Source organism: Sinocyclocheilus rhinocerous, unplaced genomic scaffold, assembly GCF_001515625.1.
Source record: "Sinocyclocheilus rhinocerous isolate Xijiao unplaced genomic scaffold, SAMN03320098_v1.1 scaffold141, whole genome shotgun sequence".
Taxonomy (NCBI): domain Eukaryota; kingdom Metazoa; phylum Chordata; class Actinopteri; order Cypriniformes; family Cyprinidae; genus Sinocyclocheilus; species Sinocyclocheilus rhinocerous.
In genome coordinates, this window is record NW_015642068.1 from 39,421 (window position 1) to 56,864 (window position 17,444).

Below are 17,444 nucleotides of genomic sequence, written 5' to 3' on the forward strand. Positions count from 1 at the left end.
TTATTAGTATTAATTAAGCACATATTCATGCCTTATACTACATGACCTTATTCTACATCCCTAATCCTACCCAATACTTAAACTTAACAACTACCTTACTAACTATTAATAAGCAGCAAATTAGGAATTTATTGAGAGAAAAGTCGTAGTTAATAGTGAATAAGTGTTCCCTATTCTAAAGTGTTACCATAATATCTTATTCAGGTCAGTACTAAATAAAAATTAACATGCATTTTGTGTGATCCCTCTTATTTTGGTAAAATAATTAACATTGTGCAGATTCTGCAAGGTGTATGTAAACGTTTGACCACAACTGTATAAATGATCTCTAAAGTCCTAAAAAGATGATTGAATAACATTATGCATCTTATTTCATCTGATGCCCCCCAACATTAAAAGAAGTAGCAACTAGTGCCTTCCATGGAAAATAATCTCCCCTTCAGAGTGAATTGATGTTATTGTCATTGCTGTACAAATTTGCCATGGGCGCTTCAGACAGTGAGACAGGAATTATTGACATCTGGTGCTCACACTGTGCTGCTGGAAAACCAGCCCTGTCAGATAAAGGGGCCGGACAAACATGCATAGAAAAGTTGTGAAAGTACCAGAGCTCTCATCATCTCTTTCGAACCCTTCAAGTACGCAACATCTGTTTGCTGTGGCTTGTAATTTTAATTTGTTTGGAATTAAGTAATTGTGTTTTTAAATTGATATTACACAATATTCATTGTTCTTTGATCCCTTGAGGAAGTCTGGTTTCTTTTCTCTGTTGGCATTTTTGATCATTTTACGGTAAGATATTGCAATATCACATAGCTAACTTGTAAGAGTTTTTATTTTATGTTCATTAAAAAAAGAGAGTTATGTATTACAATTTTCTTTGACACTTTTAAGTATTCATTAAGTATTTTCTTTTAATTCCTGTCTATTTTTTTTCTAAGATAAGTATACTGTATATTATATTAACCTATTTGTTTAGATCATCTAAATGCCAATTATATTGATATTCTAATAGTTTTAATACGCAGTTTGTCGCTTTGTAACTGACATATGTTTTTTACATTTTAAATTACACTACCAAACCTTTACCATATCTGTTATGTATTCCCACAGTACTTCCCATTACACTTTTGGACGGTTTGTTGCTCAGAAATCAACAAAAAGTTTTACAAAGCAAGAACAATTTGATTTAATTAATTTGTCTTTCTGAGGAGAAGCAAGAACATAGACTATGGCTCATAATCAGATGCATCACCATAGTCAACACCATCATCATCCTCACCATCAGCGTCGCCACTCATCTCATCGTCACCATCATCACCATCGTGGTGCACACCTTCCAGAGGAACATGAGGATAAGAGGTGATAAAAATATATGACATGTATTTGTAAAAAAAAAAGAAACATTAAAAAAAAGCATTTGTTAAAATGTATGCATAATGTATATACATAGTGTTGTTATCTTGAAGCAAAAAAAACTTAGAAACAATTATTTTCTTAAGAAAATGTGTGTTGTTGCTATGGTGTTGTGGATGGTTCCTCGGGCTTTGCTAGATTGTTGCTATAGGGTCTCCTGAGTGGTTGTTGACTAGCCCAAGTCAAAAGAAACCACCTGCAAGTTTTTATACTATTCAAGCCACATGGTTTTTAGGTATAATTCATGTCTATGTAACCCCTCCGGTTATACTCATCCTGCTCCGAGTGGAATTCGAACAATTATTTCTGGCATGGGAGGCGGGTGCGCTAACAAGGACGCTAAAGACCGCAACCACTAGCGTCAGTTGCTACTGCACCTCTTAAGATCAGGGGCGTGAAGTTTACCTGCACAGCTCTTACTAGCTGGCCTCTGTTACACTCACACCCCTAAACTTCACTTTCCTACCCGGGTCACGGCACCAACGTAACCCCTCTGGTTCTACTTTACCCTCTCTAAGCAGAATTCGAAACAGCGTTTCCAGCATGGGAGGCAGGTACACTAACAAGGACACTAAAGACTGCGACCTTTAGCGTCATTTGTTAGCATGCCTCTTGAGATCAGGGGAGTGAAGTTTACCTGCACAGCTCTTACTAGATGCATGGCCTCTGTTACACTCACTCCTTTAAACCTCACTTCCATCCGGGTCACGGCACCAATGTAACCCCTCTGGATCTACTTGACCCTCTCTAGGTGGGATTCAAACTGCCGTTTCTGGCATGGGAGGTGGGCACGCTAATAAGGACACAAAAGACTGCAGACTCTAGTGTCAGTCGCTAGTGCACCAGATCAGGGGAGTGAGGTTCACCTGCACAGCTCTTAACTGGTCTCCAGTTATTTATACATAAATAAGTAATGGGTTTTTAATGAGTAATAGTAATAGTAACTAATAAATAGTGCCTTAGTAAGAACCACTAATTCTTTTTTTCTTCACTTTTATCTATAGTACTTCAGATGCCAGCAGTGGTCGCCATCACATTCATGAGCATTATAACCATCATCACCCCCAAGCTGATAGCCATCATCATCATCATTATCCACAAAATCAGGATAAACGTCACACACCGAAAAAGAAAACTCACTCTAAAGCTTCAGTCACTTCCTCAAACTCTTCTGGGTCTTCCTCTAGTTCCTTGTCAAAGACTTCAGCAAGCTCATCCAGTTCTGATTCCTCTTCCTCCTCCAATTCCTCTTCATCTTCTTCCTCCAAATCATATTTCTCCAATTCTAGCTTTTCCTCTTCCTCTGGTTCATGTTCTTCTTGGTCATCTGAAAACAGTCTGGAAAATGCCCCTTTGCCTACTGAGTCCAAGCGAGCTATTCAACATTCAAAGCACTCACAATCATGTATGGATATCAGCAGAGGACGGAGAGCCTTTGAGGATGATGAGGATGATGCAGATACAATGCCTTTATTGGACGCTGATGACAAACTGAAGAAGTCCACAAGCATGGAAAAGAACCTGACTGTCAAAGAAAAAAGTGGAGGAACTGCCAAGAAGACTGCAAAAAATTCTCAACAGAAGAATGAAAAGGGCAATAAGGGGCAACAACACAATTATGCTAAAGGGGCTGCAAGCATAAGAAAGACCAAGTCTATGGAGGTTCTGTCGAGGCAAACAGATCATGCTGGTGTTGGAGACTTGGATGAGAAGGGGCGGGAAAAAAAGAAGCAAGAGGCTCATAAGAACTTTGTGAAGGGGAAGATGAAGTTTTCTGCCTTTCTGAATGAAATCACAAGGCAGGTGCTTAGCCCATCAAGACTTACATCCCTTGGGGTAACAGATATTCATAGGCCCTTGAGCCCTGGTCAAACTTCAACATCTCCAAAGACATTGTCTCCAAAGCCTGAACACAAAAGAGAAAAGACATCAAAAATTACCAGAAGCCGGCTGGGAAGCAGTGCCAGCTCCATAACATCAACTGCTAATTCCCATGTCAGCAAATACTCGCACTCCAGTAAGCATTCTCACTCAAGTAAGCACTCCCATTCCAGACGGCACTCACATTCAAGCAAGAACTCCCACTCCAACAAGCATTCACATCCTGAAAGGGACCTCATCTATCAACAACAGCACCAGGCTGTTCCCAGGCATCGATGTGACAGTACAAAAAGTGATACAAGCTGTACTAGTTCTTCTTCAAAAGGTCGTTCATCTGGGACTGAACATGGCCACAAAATTCAGAAAAAGCACCAAATTGCCCCCAAAGAACAGCATTTTAATTCACAGAATCATCGAACTTCACACCACAAATCGTCTCCATCACACCACCATTACAACAGAGATTATCATAGCCCACCTTCATGTCCTTGTTCTCCAGAATCAGAAAACTGCCATCATCATGCCCATCCAGAATCGCATCACCATCATTCCCATCGAGAATCTCATCACCATCATGCCCATCGAGAATCCCAACGCCATCATGTTCATCGAGAATCGCATCACCATCATGCCCATCGAGAATCCCAACGCCATCATGTTCATCGAGAATCGCATCACCATCATGCCCATCCAGAATCTCATGACCATCAAGCCCATCAAGAATCGCATCACCATCATGCCCATCCAGAATCTCATGACCATCAAGCCCATCAAGAATCTCAACACCATCATGCCCATCCAGAATCTCATGACCATCAAGCCCATCAAGAATCTCAACACCATCATGCCCATCCAGAATCTCATGACCATCAAGCCCATCAAGAATCTCAACACCATCATGCCCATCCAGAATCACATCACCATCATTCTCATCCAGAATCCCAACACCATCATGCCCATCCAGAATCTCATGACCATCATGCCCATCGAGAATTCCAACACCATCATGTCCATCGAGAATTGCATCACCATCATTCTCATCCAGAATCCCAACACCATCATGCCCATCCAGAATCACATCACCATCATTCTCATCCAGAATCCCAACACCATCATGCCCATCCAGAATCACATCACCATCATTCTCATCCAGAATCCCAACACCATCATGCCCATCCAGAATCACATCACCATCATTCTCATCCAGAATCCCAACACCATCATGCCCATCCAGAATCTCATGACCATCAAGCCCATCAAGAATCTCAACACCATCATGCCCATCCAGAATCTCATGACCATCAAGCCCATCCAGAATCTCAACACCAACATGTCCATCGAGAATCACATCACCATCATTCCCATCCAGAATCCCAACACCATCATACCCATCCAGAATCTCATGACCATCAAGCCCATCAAGAATCTCAACACCATCATTCACCATCACATCACCACCATGGAACTCATCGTAGCCCATCACCACACCATCACTCTCTTCATTCAGATTCCCACCACCGTTCACCTTCTCCATCACATTACCATCATGGATCTTACCGCAGTCCAACACATTCTTCTAAATCAGGGACTCACCATCATCCAGAAGCTCACTGCTATCCTTCTCACGCGGAATCACACCACCATCATCATTCACCTTCACCACCACATCACCACCATGGAAGCCACCACACCTCATCTTCACACCATCATTCCACCCATTCAGAAACTTCCCACCATCATTCCCATCCAAAATCTCATCACTATGACTCGCCTCCTCCTCCTCTCCACCAACATGGAGAACACCATGGTAGTATATCTCATCTTTCTACAGACTCAGAAACACACCATCAGTTTGGTGTGAAATCGCAACACCATTATTCTGACTTTGAATCCTCTCATCCCAAGTCTCACCATCACCATCATCATTCCCATCCTAATCACTCACCCAACCCTGATCATCCCCATCACACTTCAGATTCAGAACCAGAGCACCATAATTTCCACGATGATTGCCACTCTGAAACTCACCAATACTCTCATTCACATGATACACCTGAACACCATTATCATTCTTCTCATACTGACACTGACCATAATCTTCATCACCATCACTTGTCTGACAGTCAGCCAAAAAGCCTTGTACACTCTAATTCACCCCATCATTATGAAAATCATCCCAACTCACATTCAGAGTCCACAAATCACGGCACGTCACATTCTAAAGGACACCTTTCCAATTTGGACTTCCACCATCAAAGTGATCATAATTCTCCAGAACCTCACCCTCACCATTTTCACTCAGGAAGTCATGATAACCCCCCTGTTGAATCAGATCATTACCGTCACCACAAGTCTCAGGAATTCCACCATTATTCCCATTCAATTTCCACAATGATTCCCACTCTGAAACTCACCAATACTCTCATTCACATGATACATCCCCTACACCTGAACACCATTATCATTCTTCTCATACTGACACTGACCATAATCTTCATCACCATCACTTGTCTGACAGTCAGCCAAAAAGCCCTGTACACTCTAATTCACCCCATCATTATGAAAATCATCCCAACTCACATTCAGAGTCCACAAATCACGGCACGTCACATTCTAAAGGACACCTTTCCAATTTGGACTTCCACCATCAAAGTGATCATAATTCTCCAGAACCTCACCCTCACCATTTTCACTCAGGAAGTCATGATAACCCCCCTGTTGAATCAGATCATTACCGTCACCACAAGTCTCAGGAATTCCACCATTATTCCCATTCAAATGCCCATCACCAATCCAATCCAGAGACTACCAATCCTCCACATCATGAGCATTCAAAATCTCATCATCATTCCCAACCAGAGTCCCACCATCATCATTCCAAAGATCACCATCATCACCATGACCATCCAGAATCGCAGAATCAGCATTCCCATTCAGGACACCACCACTTTCATTCAGAATCAAACCACTATCATTCCCACGTCAAAGAGGATCATCACAATGATGATCACCCAAGCCATCTTCGCCACTCTCCAGTGGGCCAGCGGTCTACTTCTCCACATTCTAACAAGTCAGATTCATCTGCAAGCTCCACTATCCAGGATGATCAATCTACAGTGAGCAACCAAGAGTCATCCTCATTCCCAAAGGTGAGTATTTTTTCTTTAGTGTTGAAGCAGAGTGAAAATATACATATTTATATAAACTGATTATTATTTGTTGTTGGTGTTTTCCACATTTGCCTCTGCTTTCGTGTTTGCACAGGAAAAGGATTCAGAATTGGAGAGGTTAATGTGAGTTTTTTGTTTACTATTGCATTCTTTTTTTGCATGCTGCCTGCTAAAGTACTAATCGCCTTAACTTTGGTTCTGGAAATTGCTTTTCAGCTCCGTCAGGATGGTAGCGAGACAATTTGCTTCCCAAATGATCCCCTCTTGGCATGTCATTGCTCATAAAAGCATTGTGTATCTTACAGCCTGTGTGTGGTTGTTTTCTTGGAGGTGTGCTTGATGCACTCTCTGTCTGTTTAATCGGTCCAGGATGCTACAGGAGCAGAATGAGGCTCTCCACCACAGCTTGCTGCAGACCACTTTGCAAATGAAATGCATGGGAGCTGAGTTCAAAACCGGACACCAGCTCCTTGAATCTGAGTTACAAAGAACTCGCATTGAGCTTAGCAGCTTAATAGAGCGGTTCACAAGGTGAGACACAAGACTAAACTGTACTGTGCTATATCACATTCTATTCTATTCTATTGGATTAATATATAATGCATGCACATAAAATAGACCAGTTAGAAAATGCTATTTTTAGCAGGATTTGAGCTTTTTGTGGACAGTGCACATGCTCCGACATGCACTATGTACATATGCATACACTACATTTACAGCACATTTACTCATTTAGTAGACCCTACATTTTAGCAATGAATACATTTTTATAAGAGATATATAAGAGGGCAGGCTTGACCATGCTGAATGTGATGACAAAGAAGAATTTTTAAGGCATTTAACAACAAATCTGTTTCTTTAGCTTTTGATGGCTTTATATAAGATTTCCTCTAACAAGAGAAACAGCACAGCAGATTTCACTTTTTTTTCATCTGAGCTAATCCATACTACCCTCGTAAAAAGTAGTGAGCACTTGTAGTGTACATCAAATCCTAAAAGTGTTTTTTTTTTAAATCCTTACTTGCAGATAATATATGAATGAACTGAAAGGCCACTTAAGTGTACTTAAAGACAGACAATTTAATGTGTCTTAACAAACTTACACTTTTAAAAAGTGCACTTTGTAATAATGTCAAATTAAAAGTTTTACTTTAAAGTACCTTTCAATTCATTATGTTTTAATAATATTCTGTTGTTCTTTAAAGAAGTGCACTTATTTTGATTAACATACTGAAGCACATGTAAAGTACTTGATTATCATTTTAATTGTAGTGTTATTTGGTGTAACATTTAAATTAAAAATATTATTCAAATGTACAAAATTCCAACTTACAAATTTGTAATTGCAAATACAGTATATTTAAATACATGATATATTATGAATGATTAAATGACACATAAAGATGTAATTAAGTGCTACTTAAGTGCCAGAAAACACTGTAAAATTGCATTGAATAAAAATTTAAATGTTAATATGTTTTCCTTTAATTGCAATTAATTCATTAACATCGATTAAAACACCATATTAAGTTTTAATTGACTTTTATTCTTTTAAAGTTAATTATTTTTGTAATAAATAATCTTTTCAAATTTTGACTAAAGTGTACTTATGTTTTTATAAGGATGAGTGAGTTATTAAGGCTTTAGCTCTTGTCAGCTACAATTTTCAGAAAGGTGACTGTAATGTTATTTCTGTTTTTATTCAAATAACAAAGACAAATTGTATATTTGTCATTATTTATAATACAATCTGCACCAAACAATGATTGATTTGCGCTAATTTAGTGCAACCCAGAATAAAAAATATGTTTTTTTTGTTAAGAATTCATGTGAATATATCATAAGGCTCTCTGTTTCATCAGACTTCAGGACAACTACTCCTGCACACAACAAACCAACCACCTTCTGGAGAAAAAACTGCATTGTGTGGTAAAGCCCGATTTAACACTTCATTTAGTCTTTTGTGGTTGTTCCACCCTAAAGAATCAATCCCATTCATTTGAATGGATTCTTAGACCATTGGTTTACATAACATCACAACAAATTCTGTTTGTTTTAAATATGACTTTTTAAATATGATGTTACTTCAATTTAGTCTCAAAGTACGGATGGAGAGCGAGAGCGACTGAACGAGCGAATCTCAGAGCTCACCGAACATCTGTCTGCAGCGAAGACCACCATCCACAGTCTAGAGAACATTAATGTGAGAGCTTGATTTCGTTATGTTTATAATGAGCAATATTCACATTCATGTAGATGCTCCTTTACATCTTTTACTAAGATGATGAATACAAGAGGCTATTCTTCAAACATAGAAACAGATTGTGAGAGAGCTCACTGTGAGGTATTTTATGATTGCATTCCCTTCAATAACAAATTTATTTTAAGAAGTAAAAAATGGATGCATGATCATTTTAATTTTAGTGAAATCAAAATTCAGGTTGAATAAGACTTGTTATAGTATTTAACCCTTTAAATATAATGCTGATTTAAGGAAATTGTCAGCTATTCTGATTTTAAAAAACATTTAAAAATGTTTTATTCAAAAAGTTTTTTTTTATAAAAAATTTACATCACATTTACACACTAACCAATTGCTACCTTAAAGAGCTATTTATTCCCATTAAATTAATGTATTTATGTTGATTCAGTAATGTTAAATTATATAAATGATATATATATACTGTATATATAAATGTGACCCTGGAGCACAAAACCAGTTATAAGGGTTGATTTTGTGAAATTGAGATTTATGCATCATCTGAAGCTGAATAAATGAGCTTCCCATTGATGTATGGTCTGTTAGGATAGGACAATATTTGGCTGAGATACAACTATTTGAAAACAAAAAATGCAAAAAAAAAATCTAAATATTGAGAAAATCATCTTTAAAGTTGTCCAAATGAAGTTCTTAGCAATGCATATTACTAATCAGAAATTAAGTTTTGATATATTTATGGTAGGAAATGTACAAAATATCTTCATGGAACATGATCTTTACTTAATATCCTAATGATTTTGGGCATAAAATATATAATTTTTTTTTTTATTTGAATAAAACCAATTAAGTTAAATGATACCATTTTCAGGTTTCATTTTTGGATTGTACATATACTCTATGTATTCAGCAGGCGCTTTATCCAAAGTGACATACAAGGAACAAAAGCAATACATCAAAAAGCCCACAATATTCGTCATATAAAATTCCAGACAACTAGATTAAGAATCATGCTAGAGAAGAGGAGAAATGCAGATACTTCTATCATTTCCCGAGAATGACTCTTCTGTGGAAATGTTCCTCACAGCATTTCGTCTTATGATTCAAATGTATTGTGCTACGTACAATAATTAGTTCATTTGTGCTTTTTCCAAATATGTGTCCATTCAGAACGAGCTGGCTTGATTTAATGACGCTCCTGTATTCTCAGGTCACATCAATGCTACAGGATGCCCTGGTGAAGCATCTGAAGTCTGACGATCCCATAACTCCACTTCCACTCGCACCTCCTCCAGCGCCGTTCATGGACAGCGAGCTTTATGAGAAAGCCTCCATGCATGCCGGTGACCAGTCGCTGGGAACCCTCCCAGAGGAGGAGGAATCCGACTGGTCAGAGATGGGAGAGGAGGCATTAGACTCGGACCCGAGGGGGAGTGGTGGAAGTGCAGTGTATTTCCAGTGGCAGCAGAGGCAAGGCGGCTGGGGACTGATGGACACGGAGAGCGAGTCTGGAGGCGAGGAGAGCAAATGTCATCAAGCTCGCCACGGCCTACAGATACCGCATCTCAAGTTCACCGTCCACCCCGAAACCCTGCCGGTTCCCATCGAGGATGCCAGCCTGGCCCGCTTCAAGCAGAGTCCCGGAGGTCCAGCATGCGACGTGTACCGGATCACAGAGGTGCACAACCTGGGCTCCCCCATTCGCATGCTGTCCTCTAGCCTGGAGGAGATCCACTCCATCGGGCTTCTGAAGCAGCAGCAGGATCATCACAGCCAGCTGAGGAGCAATAAATCCATGATGGACCTGCACCTGTCACAGTCCGGCTCCAGACAAGCGTCGCACACAGACGAGGTTGTGTGTAACTGGAGAGAAGCTGGAGAGGACAGAAGCGGGATGCTGGGTCTGGAGTCTGCTCAGAAAATGCTCGACCACTTTATTCACGATGGGGAGAGCACACACCTGTGATTAACGGGGCATGCTCGTTATGTGTCGAAAACATTAGTGATGAAGTACAGGCTAACCATCTTGGCAACTTGCATTTTATCACTGATGCAAGAAAGAAAATAGAGAGGGGGAATCATAACGTGCTTATTTTGAATTAAAGATAAATTTGTCGTAGTTTAATTTTTAATGTTATGCAAAATCTTTGCAATCTTTCACCAGCATGTAGTAACTTGCTCTGCCTCTAAACAACGTTTCTCACTGGCATCACTTCACTTCATCAATCATTGCCAAATAGCTATAGTTTTAGGCTACTCTATAGAAGAAACCGTATGATATTTAATGTAGCAGTTTAATGCTGGTTGATGCTTGTTAGGAAAAAATAGATTTGAAAAAGAATTATTAGCAATGGGATACGTCAAGATAAATAAAAAAAAAGTCTGTAAAATGGACTGTCAATGCTGTTTCATTAAAGCCGGTTCTGTTTAGGATCATATTTATTCATGTTTATTTAATATTCATTTGAATTCTAATGCCACACATGCTAATGTGTTTAATTCTTCTAATACTCTTACTTCTTCATTTTACTCTTTACAGTATTTCTATATTAGCTTTAAAAGACTATATACTGTATATCTTCATGTGTAGTTTTTTATTTATTTGTGAAAGATTATAGGAAAAAACATTAGCCGTGTGATATATATACGTAGTTCATCCCATATGTTTTCTCGCTAGAAAAATGTGAATGCACATTTAAAATGTAATAATTGTCTATCTGTATGTAATAAATGTGGTTATGCGGATGACAGTATAATAGAAGATTACAGAAAAAGCACATTGCATTCTTTTGACAAACTCAGGATTCTGTAGAATGTCATGTTGATTTAGAATTATTATTATTATTATTATTAATTTTAGTGGTACGCCAGCTTGTGCAATGCATCTTTCTTGCTGTTGACGTTTGTATTAATGTCTGTAATTATTTGCATGTTAATATAAATAAAAGTAGAACAAACATTAATGCTGGGAGTTTCTTATCTTCAAAGGAGAAAATAGTCATTTTAATGTGCAATACGGTTTCACCTGGTTTCTTAACTAAATACCTGATAATTAAGATACAGTGAAAGATAAATCCATAACTAATGGAAAAGAAAGCTGAAATACATCTATTATGTAGTCTGTGGCAGTCAGTCATTAATTTTTGTTTTAACACTTTTATTTGATTTTATATTACCCTGCGGTGTAAACAAAATAAATTAGAAAAAGTACAAATGTAACATAAAAATATAACATGCAGTGTCCCAATTAATATGAAGTCATCGAAGCTGCATCCATAAAATTAAAAACTATAATGTTTAAAATAATAAACTTGCAGAACACGGAGTGTGGCATGTCACAGCACGGAACATTAAATAATTCACATCGCTACAAATATTTAATGTCAGATACAACTGACATTAAATCAAAAGCCAATGGCATCTCAGCAAAGTTCAAAAACACAGTTATTTTAGATGCATCACATGTAACGTGTAACCAATGGTCTGCAAAAAAGACTATTCAGTGAAAAAGCTGAGGAGAAAATAAAACAATGACTTCATATTATATTGCATTATTCTAAAAAAAAATAAATAAAAGGTCTTAAGGTTCCCATAAATGTTGTTGAATCCTTTATTTTTATTTGCATTGATGCATCCTTCCTATATAATATATCAGAACTTAATTTTTGATTAGTAATATGCATTGCTAAGAACTTAATTTGAACAACTTTAAAGATGATTTTCTCAATATTTAGATTTTCTTGCACCCTCAGATTCCAGATTTTCAAATAGTTGTATCTCAGCCAAATATTGTTCTATCCTAACACACCATACATCAATGGAAGCTTATTTATACAGCTATGTATAATCCCAATTTCACAAAATTGACACTTAAGACTGGTTTTGTGCTCCAGGGTCACAATTAAACACAAGAACAGGTTTTAAAATGAATTACGGCTGCTCTCGTGGCTCAGTGAACTGATTCTCTTCACTTCTGAACCGAGAGACGCTCTAGAACTACACTGAGCTTTGAAGGAAGGCGAAGGTCCTCATCATTTCCACAAAGTCTAGCACCTATCAGCTTCATAGGCAGCTTTAAGCACCCCGGCTGTCTCAGTCCTTCCAGCTTCTCTTGCTTGTCGTTATTCATCATCTTTATCCTCTACCTGCGTGACGCAAGGCAGCGATGCAGCACTGGCTTTGCTGAGCAGACAGTGGCCTTGTTTCTCATTGGAGAGGGCCGTTGTAATAGGATAGTTTAGGGATTACAGGTAAGACGCCCAAGACCTCTAACGTTGGCCAGATGCAGTGTGTCTCACCAGCTATGGGCATGGAGGTTCACCACTGAGGGGACACTACGGGGGGATCACCACCAAACAACCCGGACTGACCTCTGCTAACGGACTACAACATACAGAACAGCGGCTGCATTGTTGTTCGGATGCAATCGATTCGATCTCGTATTCTGACAAAGAAAGGGAACTTCACGGATTACACAGAGTTAGCTGTTGTTGCACAGATCCTCTGAAGCTCCAGCAGTTCCAGCTCCTCTTTCAGAGAGTGCACCGTTTGAACACTTCTGTGTGTTCTCACACTCTTCCAGCCTTCCTTTCTCTCAGGTTTACACCACAACACTCTTTCACAATGGTTGTGGGTAAGATGAAGCTGACTTTTCAGAAAAGGGTGCAGCTGGCCCAGGGTTTATGGCTGCTCTCGTGGTTTGCAACTCTGGGTGGAGCCGTTACCTTCACTTTAGGATGCTTCCTAAAGACTGAGCTTCGAAGGAGGGGAGAGGTATCCATATAACCCTCATGTGTTTCGTGTGCTTGATGTGTTTGGCTGATAATTCCATGCAATGACGCAATGCATAGTTCTGACCTTCACAGCTGGCTCTGTTCAGCACAATATTTAGCAGTTAATTAACCATTCGTCCATTTAGCGGTTTTTATTTAGGTTATAGAAGTTTATAGAATCACTGTAAAGTAACAAATGTCATAATAAATAAACATGTTAAGGGCTCAAACGTTTCAGAAATATCTGGCAGGGATTAACCTATGTGAATATAAATATGATCTAAGCCGCTCATAATAGGCTTAAGGAGCTGTCCTTTACAAAGGAGCTCTTCAACAGTTATCAGGGTCACTATCAGTGATGATGATGATGATGATGAAGACTGCCTTCGGCCCTAAGAAGGCCATACACGATTGCCTATATTTTACACCAGTTTTTATTGACACACACACACACACACACACACACAATCACACACAGAGACACACTCACACACACACACAGAAACACACTCACACACAGACACACACACACACACACACACACACACATATAGTGTGATACTACAAATCATTTTTGCATGTTCTTCATTAGATATTAAGTAAATGACCAGTCCAAAAATGAGAATGATAATATTTTGTGTAACAGAAATTAAATTCGGATTTACCCAAATATATGTGCAGTATATAACTAATCAGTCCATTCTGTAAAAATCAGCCTGAGATCCAGGGTTGTTATAGTAAACTAAACTAAAAAAAATAAAATAATAATATATATGTCTCATATCTCATTTATATATTTATAAAAACATAAATGTATTTAAAAAATATAACAACTAATAGCAAAAACACTACAAAAATTACACTGGAAAATGAGAATGAAAATATAAAAATACAAACTAATTCAAAATATGAATAAAACTATAATAGTATCTCAATGATACTAAAATAACACTGCTTAGATCTCACATCACATAAAATTTGTCACATAAAAAAAAAAAAAAAAAAAAAAATTATATATATATAATGTATATTCCCCTAAAGAAAATTAAAAAAATCCTTTCATGAAGCTTAGTGAATTACTAATTGGTTTACTACAGTTCCAATGGATTATCAAATTCACATTAATCGTAATGGAAAACTGAGCCACAGCTTGCTGCTAATGTATCAACCAAAAGCTCTCCAATATTCTCCAAATATACATGGGTTATTATGGGTGATTTAGGGGTTAATTTGATCTGTATTACATATAATCTACTCTAATAAAAGGTCGCTCATTTTCAAAAGAAATGATGAAGTAAATTCAGTGTAGACAATGCAGTCTGAGCTGAAAAAGGCCTGACATCCACATCTTGTACTTTAGGTAATGGACAACACAGACATCCACTGTGTGCCCAACACCTTGATGATCGTGGGTCTGGCTTCAATGGGCATCAACTACTTTGCCAGTCGAATCTGCCAGGACGCCCTGGATCCCGGCCGTTTCCCGCGATGGAAGACCTACCTGAAGCCCTTTTTTGGATGCTCGGTCTTCTTCAGCACCCTCATGCTGCTTTCAGTCATCCTGAGTTACGCCATGAAGGGCAGCCTGGAGTCCTCGCTGAAGATCGGGCTGAAGAATGGCATCCGCTTCTACAAGGACACCGATACCCCCGGCCGCTGCTTCCAGAAGCAGACCATCGATCGCCTTCAGATGGAGTTCCAGTGCTGCGGGAACAGCAACTACAAGGACTGGTTCGAGGTGCAGTGGATCAGCAACCGTTACCTGGACTTCAGCTCGAAGGACGTCAAGGAGTGAGTCGCTGAGAATGCCAGCTCAAAGCGTTAGAGCGATACAGGAGTTCACCCACATATGAAAACCGTGTCGCCATTTACACACCTTCACCAAAACAACATACTTCAAAGAATGCTTCTTCTGTTTTGTTTCCAAGAATCTTCTTTTATTTTCCACAGGATGAAGGCTCACGCTTCACATAGTCGGTTAAGTTTGAGGATTAAGGGATCTAGAATACGGTCATGCAGAGTAAGGCATTAATATGTGCTTTGTAAGTACTAATAAACAGCCAATATGCTATAGTAATATGCATGCTGATATAGTGAGAACTGGATCTTAAACTAAAGTGTTACCAAATGCATACAGGTTTAGAACACCACAATGGTGAGAGAATAAAGCAATAAGCCCCAAGAAGCCAGTGAATTATAACAGCTAAGGGGCGTTGTTAGGTACGATGTGAAGCGGAGTTAGCTGTTATAAATCAACAGCTTCGAACGCGGCTCAGCCAATCAGAATCAAGCACTGGAACTCTCCGGTTTATCTTAATCATTTTAATCTTCATTTTTGGGTGAATTGTCCCTTTAGCATCCGTATTACTCTATTTAGGACACTTGAGGAGAACTTGAGACTTCATACATCCACTATAAATCACCCCGAGACCAAAATGGCTCAGAAATGTGAAGTTAGTTCTGAGAAGTCTTTAGCATCATTCATTTTCAGATGCCACATGATTTGATATTTTGTTTGGAATTAAGTGTCCAAAAGCATTCAGACACACTAGGCATCAAAAGACCATCTATTTGAAGAAAACATGACCACTGAAAATACATGTATGATTCACGTTAATACCTGGTGTAAACAGCAATCTGCTTAATCTTTTTAATCTTCATTTTTGGGTGAATTGTACCTTTAGCATCCGTATTACTCTATTTAGGACACTTGAGGAGAACTTGAGACTTCATACATCCACTATAAATCAACCCGAGACCAAAATGGCTCAGAAATGTGAAGTTAGTTCTGAGAAGTCTCTAGCATCATTCATTTTCAGATGCCGCATGATTTGATATTTTGTTTGGAATTAAGTGTCCAAAAGCATTCAGACACACTAGGCATCAAAAGACCATCTATTTGAAGAAAACATGACCACTGAAAATACATGTATGATTCACGTTAATACCTGGTGTAAACAGCAATCTGTCTTGGCTGGTCACACCAGACTAATTCTAATACTAAGTTCAAACATGGACTCTGAGATGTCTTTGTAAATGCAACAATATTTTGGGATGAACGCCAGTTTAGAGCAATCTCATGACAAGTTTTCACTGATTCAAAGCTTTCTCTCATCTCCTTCTCCTTTCTCAATCCTCAGCCGCATTAAGAGCAATGTGGATGGCCGTTACTTGATCGACGGTCTGCCCTTCAGCTGCTGTAACCCTAGTTCTCCCAGACCCTGTATCCAGTACAGAATCACCAACAACACCGCCCACTACAACTACGAGCACCAGACCGAAGAGCTCAACATCTTCATCCGTGGCTGCAGAGAAGCCCTGGTCAACTATTACATGGGGCTGATGAACACGATTGGAGCTGTAGTTCTGTCCGTCTTTCTGATTCAGGTACGCTGCTCGAGGTTTGCATGCACACAACGGACCTAATCAGAGTAAGCACCATACTCATTTATAATGGACCTGAGCTAACATGAACTAACAATGAACAGCTGTATTTTTATTAACTGACTATAACATACTGTGGTAACAACAAGGTTAACTAACATGAACAAACCATGAACAATGCATTTATTACAGTATTTATTAATATACATAAAATACAAATACGTTGTCGTTCATTGTTAGTTAGTGCATTGCCTAATGTTAACAAGCACAACTTTTAATTGAATAATGCATTAGTAAATGTTGAAATTAGCATGACCTAAGATTAATAAATGCTGTAGAAGTATTGTTCATTCTGATTTCATGTTAACTAAAGTACTTAACTAATGCACCTTATTGTAAAGTGTTACCCATACTGTAAATGTATTGCTCATGTTTAGTTAATGTTACGGTAAAAACAGATTTAGCGTAATTTATCGCATTGCATTAACTACAGTGACTGAAATGTATTTTTGCTAAATGGATCATTTCAGAAGATTGCAAAAAAAAAAATTGACTAAAACTAGTAAATTGCAATGCATACGGCAAATTACAATTTTTTTAATT

The 17,444-nt window shown here is 38.5% G+C and overlaps 2 protein-coding genes across 2 annotated transcripts in view; both read left to right on the top strand.

Moving 5' to 3' along the window:
• The first annotated feature begins 574 nt into the window (after window positions 1-574).
• On the top strand, window positions 575-11,077 carry LOC107755655 (LIM domain-containing protein A). Its single transcript, XM_016572545.1, has 11 exons — window positions 575-792; window positions 1,114-1,362; window positions 2,421-3,999; window positions 4,189-5,679; window positions 5,799-6,174; window positions 6,289-6,446; window positions 6,562-6,590; window positions 6,837-6,998; window positions 8,330-8,396; window positions 8,563-8,670; window positions 9,896-11,077. Exons 2-11 carry the CDS (start codon window positions 1,232-1,234, stop codon window positions 10,649-10,651), a joined length of 4,857 nt encoding a protein of 1,618 aa, XP_016428031.1. The 5' UTR covers window positions 575-792; window positions 1,114-1,231; the 3' UTR covers window positions 10,652-11,077.
• A 1,788-nt stretch (window positions 11,078-12,865) lies between these two features.
• Window positions 12,866-17,444, top strand: part of rom1a (retinal outer segment membrane protein 1a) — a 5,808-nt gene continuing 1,229 nt past the window's right edge. The window contains exons 1-3 of the mRNA XM_016572544.1: window positions 12,866-13,458; window positions 14,818-15,248; window positions 16,598-16,844. Of these exons, the coding sequence (XP_016428030.1) occupies window positions 13,309-13,458; window positions 14,818-15,248; window positions 16,598-16,844 (828 nt within the window). The 5' untranslated portion in view covers window positions 12,866-13,308. The remainder of the gene's footprint in view (window positions 13,459-14,817; window positions 15,249-16,597; window positions 16,845-17,444) is intronic.

What these genes read in the sequence shown, in the direction of transcription:
- LOC107755655 (XM_016572545.1), top strand. Translation starts at nt 1,232, where the DNA reads ATGGCTCATAATCAGATGCATCACCATAGTCAACACCATCATCATCCT. An exon ending in ATGCCCATCCAGAATCTCAT is followed by an intron (nt 4,000 to 4,188) that starts GACCATCAAGCC and finishes CAAGAATCTCAA; the next exon opens with CACCATCATGCCCATCCAGA. An exon ending in TCCACCATTATTCCCATTCA is followed by an intron (nt 5,680 to 5,798) that starts ATTTCCACAATG and finishes AATCTTCATCAC; the next exon opens with CATCACTTGTCTGACAGTCA.